The following is a 7,397-nucleotide window of genomic DNA, read 5'->3' as shown; positions in this document are numbered from 1 at the left end:
TGTATGGTTGGCTTAGTCGTCCAGGTATAACTAGGATGAAGACACCAAATTATCCTCTTGAGAGGCTAGCTTCCAGCACCCCAAGTAACTGATGTACCACGATTAATTCTTGCTTCCTCTTCTTGTTCCTGTCAAAGGGCACTAGCTGTAAAGCCGGAATCCTAATATATGACAGCTATATCAGAGAAAACACTGTATATTGTATAAGATAAGAACCAAGGCTTAATTACCCTGTGCTGAGTAGATCGTTCGTGTACTAACTGGTTCGCCCTTTATCTACCTAACATTAACTGGCCAGAAATGATTAGATAAACGGGTTTCGGTAAGACACTTCCCTTGTTTATGTTGACAGCGTGTTAATGTTGGTAGAGCAATAATTTGATCTCCATAACACATCGTCCAAGAGAATTATAGGAACTGAATTTGCTCCCCAGCGCCTCTGGTCTTAACAAACAATGGCTGACCTCTCTCACTACTGACTCTCCTGACTCTCCTTGTCCAATGTCAGTAAGTGATAGAAGGGTCACATTTACTCTATATTGATACTAATAATTAAGTTAATTCAAATGAGATGTTTTTATGATATTAAAAGTTCAAAGACTAATGAATTTAAGAAAAATTTCCAACAGAATAGCTGGTGATTTTTTAGTACTATGTGGCAATTGTCACAGTAAAATCTCTAGGAAGAGATTCGGCCTACTCCATTATCGCTTATTTTACTCATTCACGTCTATGTAATCAAGAACTGCAACCAAGAACAACTACTTCCAGATGTCTACACAGTCTACCAGTCCCCCACTGGCACCATGGCCCGTCACCCCACTGGCACCATGGCCCGTCACCCCACTGGCACCATGGCCCGTCACCCCACTGGCACCATGGCCCGTCACCCCACTGGCACCATGGCCCGTCACCCCACTGGCACCATGGCCCGTCACCCCACTGGCACCATGGCCCGTCACCCCACTGGCACCATGGCCCGTCACCCCACTGGCACCATGGCCCGTCACCCCACTGGCACCATGGCCCGTCACCCCACTGGCACCACGGCCCGTCACCCCACCTCGCACCTGGGTCGCTGGGAGGCCACGCCCTCTGTAACAAGCAGTTTAACAGCCGGTTCATAGTTAAAAGACGACATCAGCGCCATCTATTCGGCCGATATTCTGTATAAATAGGGCCACCAACCTCTCCAAGATTCAGATTACTCCTGAGTGCTCAACTGAGTAGACCTGTTAACACATCTCAGTGTGGTAGCAGATTTAGTCAGACTAGCTCATGGTATTCCGGACAATATTTTATTTTGAACCTTAACGTAACGTAAATTTGATTATTCATCTTGTTTGTTTTGCACATCTTGTATTAAAGCCAAGCCTGGTTATATTTTGTAATTTATTTAATTCATATTTTTATCAAAGTAAAAAAAATTTAAATGTTTTTTCCCCTCTGCTTTATCTTACAGTTTATCACACTGTGAATACACCTTCTGCAGTTTACTTTTTTTTTAATACTTTGTGACTGGCCAACCCGTTCTCGCAAATTCGTAAAGTCAATATTGACTTATTAACTACGTGCATAGGTGATATACTAAACATAATAGATACCCTTAAAAAGATTCATAGAAAACACCGACCTTACCTAACCTTGTTAGTATCTTAAGATAAGCATCTTATTGCTTCGTAATTACAATTATTACTTAACCTATACCTATTATAGGTTAGGTAATAATTGTAATTACGAAGCAATAAGATGCTTATCTTAAGATACTAACAAGGTTAGGTAAGGTCGGTGTTTTTTATGAATCTTTTTAAGGGTATCTATTATGTTAAGTATGTCACCTATGCACATATTTAAGTCAATATTGACTTATTAAATTTGCGAGAACGGGTTGGACTGGCATTACAGACTACTCAACCATCAACGTTACCACCACACAATGATATCCCGTTTTCTATTGACGGAAAATTCCACTACAAGCTACATTTTCTATGGGTAACTTGTGTATACAACGGCAGCAGCAATATTATCTGCCTATTGTATGTAATATTAAATGGTGTCAGGTTTTCCGACAGGGCTGCAACATTATGTCAAGCTATAATTTGTATTCATAATATCTCTAATGAAAATATTATTCCTTATTCAATATCATATAAAAACGGATTACAATGATATATATTTCTCTTCATAAAGATTATTTCGGAAGCTTATTACTGCGATTTATTTTGGCAGATAATTACAGCAGGTAATTACTGCAAGTTATTTGGGAAGATAATTACTGCTGGTTATAACTTCTAGTTCTTAGTTATGTTATAGGAACAGGTTATAATGTCTGGTTATGTTCGCAGGTTGTTAGACTAACAACTCCACAGTATACCTGAGAATGTGACTGCCAGACGAGGGCTTCTACAGGTTACATGAACATGTGGTTGCCAGGTAAACCAACATCACAGTGTACCTGACCTCTTGGTTTACCAGACAAGCAGGTCCACAATATTGAGAACTTCGTGGTTGCCAGACATGCCAGCTTCGCTGTGTACAAAACAATGTAGTTTTCAGACAAGAAGCTTTGCAGTATACATGACAACATCGTTACCAGATTAACGTCTCCAAAGTATACATGGCAACGTCGTTACTAGGTTAACATCTACTGAGTATACATGACTATGTGGCTGTTAGGTCAACTCTACTGTATACATGACTACGTGGCTGTCAGGTCAGCTATACAGTATACATGACTACGTGGCTGTCAGGTCAGCTCTACATAATACATGACAACGTGACTGTCAGGTCAGCCGTACAGTATACATGACTACGTGGCTGTCAGGTCAGCTATACAGTATACATGACTACGTGGCTGTCAGGTCAGCTCTTCAGTATACATGACTACATGGCTGTCAGGTCAGCCGTACAGTATACATGACCACGTGGCTGTCAGGTCAGCCGTACAGAATACATGACCACGTGGTTGTCAGGTCAGCCGTACAGTATACATGACTACGTGGCTGTCAGGTCAGCCGTACAGTATACATGACCACGTGGTTGTCAGGTCAACCGTACAGTATACATGACTACGTGGCTGTCAGGTCAGCCGTACAGTATACATGACTACGTGGTAAGCGAGCAACAAAGTATACAAGTGTATGATGTTCTGCTCCCACATACAGTTCCTAGAGTAGAGGAGGCATATCCACTCTTTATCTGACAAGTAATATGGGCAAGCAACATGTTAAATATATTGCTCCAAAACAACGTGAGCTATTGTATCGCTATATTCATGAGACCTTCCCTACTATTGATAGGTTGTTGTTGTTGTTGGGCATTAAGGACAACAATAGGTGTGACCAATGTACTGAAATTGAGACTAATATGCATATATTTTACATAAGAACAAGGTAACTGCAGAAAGCCTGTTGGTCCATACGAGGCAGCTCCTATATATAACCACCCAATCCCACTCATATACTTGTCCAACCCACGCTTGAAACAATCGAGGGACCGCACCTCCACCACGTTACGCGGTAATTGGTTCCACAAATCAACAACCCTGTTACCGAACCAGTATTTACCCAAGTCTTTCCTAAATCTAAATTTATCCAATTTATACCCATTGTTTCGTGTTCATACTTTTAATACCCTATGAATATCCCCTTTGTTATGTCCATTCATCCACTTGTAAACCTCTATCATGTCACCCCTAACTCTTCGCCTTTCCAGTGAATGCAATTTAAGCTTTGTTAATCTTTCTTCACATGAAAGATTTCTAATTTGGGGAATTAACTTTGTCATCCTAAGCTGGACACGTTCAAGTGAATTTATGTCCATTCTATAGTACGGCGACCAAACCTGAACTGCATAATATAAATGGGGCCTAACCAGAGAAATATATAACTAAAGAACCACACCAGGTGTCTTGTTCCAAACACTTTGATTAATAAATCCCAGTGTCCTATTTGCCTTATTACGAACATTCATGCATTGATCCTTTGGTTTTAAATTCTTACTAATCATAACTCCCAGACCTCTTTCGCAATCCGACTTCGCAATCTCATCACCATCTAGCTCGTATCTTGTAACTCTATCACCATTACCTAGCCTCAGAACTTTACATTTATCAGCATTAAACTGCATCTGCCAATCTTTTGACCATTTCAAAACCCAATTTAGATCAACTTGTAGTGATAGTGAGCCTTCTTCTGTGTAAATTTTCTTACCGATTTCTGTATCATCGGCAAATTTGCAAATGTTGCTACTCAAACCTGAATCTAAATCATTTATATATATTATAAACAACAGAGGTCCCAGGACAGAGCCTTGAGGCACTCCACTTACAAAATTTTCCCACTCTGACTTAACCCCAAACATTAACTCTCTGTTTCCTTTGGAATAGCCATGCCCTAATCCAACTTAATATAGCACTCCCAATACCAAGAGCCTCTCTCTTTTTAATCAGTCTTTCATGTGGTACTGTATCAAAAGCTTTGCATAAATCAAGGTACACAACATCGCAAACCTTACCACTATCAACTGCCTCAACTATGCTGGAATAGAAAGATAGCAAATTTGTTAAACATGAACGGCCATTTGTTAAACCATGTTGTGACTCGTTTATTAATTTATGTTTTTCAAGATGAAGATGAATGGTATTTGTAATTATCGATTCACGTAACTTTCCCACAACAGATGTTAGGCTGATTGGCTGATAGTTTGATGCAAGGGATAAATCTCCTTTCTTAAATATTTGTACCACATTTGCAACCTTCTACGACTCTGGCACTCTGCCTGACTCTAATGATTTATTAAATATGGTATACAATGGTTCACAAAGCTCCTCTTTGCGACTTTAAGCACCCTGGCAAACACTTCATCCGGCCCTGGGGATTTGTTTAGAGTGAGTTTTACTATTTGTTTAATAATATCATCCCTGGTAACTGTTAGACTAGTCAACCTGTCCTCGTCCCCACCCACATAGACTTGTTCGGCTGAAGGCATAGAGTTAAGTTCTTCTTTAGTAAATATTAGTAAATACAGAGACAAAATATTGATTAAAAATACTACTCATCTCTTCGTCATTATCCGTTATCTGACCTGTCTCGGTTTTTAATGGACCTATCCTTTCCCTAACCTTTGTTCGTTATAACTGAAAAAATCCTTTAGGATTTGCCTTTGTTAGGCAAATTTTATTTCTGTATGCTGCAAGTTGTTCGTGTAAACTGGATTAGAGACACTCTTAAAGCTTTATGTGGACCGAGTATTAGAGTGGAGTTAATGAGGGTTTTAATGTTTCATATTGACCAATAAATAAATACGTTTCATTAATGCCTATTGAATATATACATTATTACGGTGGTGAACGCTGGCAATGACTTGACAGGTAGTCAAGTGTTGAACGCCGGGGGGAAACAGGTAGCCGGCGGCAGCTTACATATTGTGGGTCTCGGGACAGGTAGCCTGGGGGCAACTTAATAAGTCAGGTGTTGAAGGCTTGGGCGACATATTGAGAGGTCTCGCTTGGTTTGTGTAGAACAGATCTGATATATGTTTTGGTGTAAAGGAACTAACATTACGAGATCTAAAATATAAATAGCTGTACGGAAATATGAACGATGAAAGACAGGAGTAAGGTCGGAAATGGGTAGGGAGTGTGAGGTAACAGGTAGAGAGAGGGGGAGGGGCAGGCCAGATATTACGGCGGTGACACCTGTTTGATGAGATAGACTTGGCGGCGGCGTCTGGCAGGGGGGAGGGGGTGCGAGGTAGGAACAGGTGACGTGGGAGTGGGAGGGGCAGGCCAGGTAATTAATGGAGTCTCATGTAGTCCAGTAATTCAGTTACTTATATAGATATACTCGTTTCTAAGTAAGATATCTACTTAAAAGAATACAGTCTAAAATATCTGTTTATGACAGTAGAGATTATTCTCAGTAAAGAAGGGAGTGGACTTTGCCCCTGACTTTTTGATTACAAACTTCTAAGATCTCTGAAATTATTTTGGCCTTAAATGAGTGTAACAGTGCAGTAAGTATATCTCTGAAAAATTCTAAGGAAACCTGAAGCCCTAAACACGACTGGGAAAATTACATGGAAACCTCACAGTCCAGCGGACCCTTCTCTAATTTAACTGGAAACCCGACACGCCACCGGCCCTTTTTCCCTAAAATAAAAGGCCTGCTGGCGTGTCATCCCTACCGTCGAGAAACATACATAGACGCAATAAAGCACCTAAATTATTGGAATCGTTTCAAAGTTCTCCAAATGTACTGACTAGAAATGAGACAGGAAAGATACCAAATAATATACACGTGGAAGATACTGGAGGGCCAGGTCCCAAATCTATACAGCAATATAGCAACATACTGGAGTGAACGATATGAAAGAAAATGCAGAACAGAACCAGTTGGGAGCAAGGGTGTCATAGGCACAATCAGAGAACATTGTATAAACATCAGAGGTTCACGGCTGTTCAACACCCTTCCAGGAAGTATAAGAAATATTGCCGGAACAACCGTGGACATCTTCAAGAGAAAACTAGATAATTTTCTCCAAGAAGTGTAAGACCAACCGGGCTGAGGTGGATATGTGGGCCTGCGGGCCGCTCCAAGCAACAGCTTAGTGGACCAAACTCTTACAAGTCAAGCCAGGCCTCGGGCCGGGCTTGGAGATCAGAAGATCTCCCAGAACCCCATCAACCAGGTATCAAGCAAATATAGTAACAGGCCTGGCACCATACCCAGGCACTCATTGTTAAGTTCCACTGGTCTTGCTGACTGTATTTCCGTAATCATTGTATTCACCCAAATTTATTATAATGTAAGTCTATGTAGGGATAAATGGATGTATAAATACTATGTTAGTGATACACTCAGTTTACGTATAGGAGACAACACAAAAAGAAAATGTATATAAACCAGAGAACTGGGCATCACATTTTGAGAATAATAATTATTATTAATATGTCTATTATTTATATGCCAGACCTGTTACATACAGTACATCTTAACAACAGAGAAATACAACTACTTAAGTAATATATGTTGACACCAGTCCACACTCCTCGCTACTGAGGTCTCACACGCGACGCTACTCCCTCTCAGACGCTGCTTCCCTCACCTCCCAGTTACCAACAAATCTCACACAACTATTAAACTCACACACTGTATACGGAAGTAACAACTCCCAAACTGACACAATCACACTAACATAATATATCATACATTCTAAAGTGATAACTAAAATCATAAACATTCTTATAAGAATACATATAACTGAATTATGAAACATCTTGGCAACATTACACTGGACAAGACTAGTCCTCCTCACATGAAAGATTCGCGTCCAACACACGTTCACTCCCCAGGCAAGCCCATGACTCCTTGACCCCCTCTCACACCAGCTTTCAT

The 7,397-nt window shown here is 40.5% G+C and overlaps 1 protein-coding gene across 1 annotated transcript; it reads right to left on the bottom strand.

Annotated features, from left to right (window-relative positions):
* Nucleotides 1-761: 761 nt before the first annotated feature.
* LOC138369471 (PE-PGRS family protein PE_PGRS26-like) lies at nucleotides 762-5,493 on the bottom strand. The gene is made up of 2 exons (XM_069332726.1): nucleotides 5,423-5,493; nucleotides 762-1,095 (listed from the first exon to the last, which is right to left on the bottom strand). The coding sequence occupies exons 1-2, from the start codon at nucleotides 5,491-5,493 to the stop codon at nucleotides 762-764; spliced, it is 405 nt and encodes a 134-aa protein (XP_069188827.1).
* Nucleotides 5,494-7,397: the final 1,904 nt, after the last annotated feature.

The sequence above is a fragment of the Procambarus clarkii genome, chromosome 28, assembly GCF_040958095.1.
Source record: "Procambarus clarkii isolate CNS0578487 chromosome 28, FALCON_Pclarkii_2.0, whole genome shotgun sequence".
Taxonomy (NCBI): domain Eukaryota; kingdom Metazoa; phylum Arthropoda; class Malacostraca; order Decapoda; family Cambaridae; genus Procambarus; species Procambarus clarkii.
This window is presented reverse-complemented; position numbering and strand designations above follow the sequence as displayed.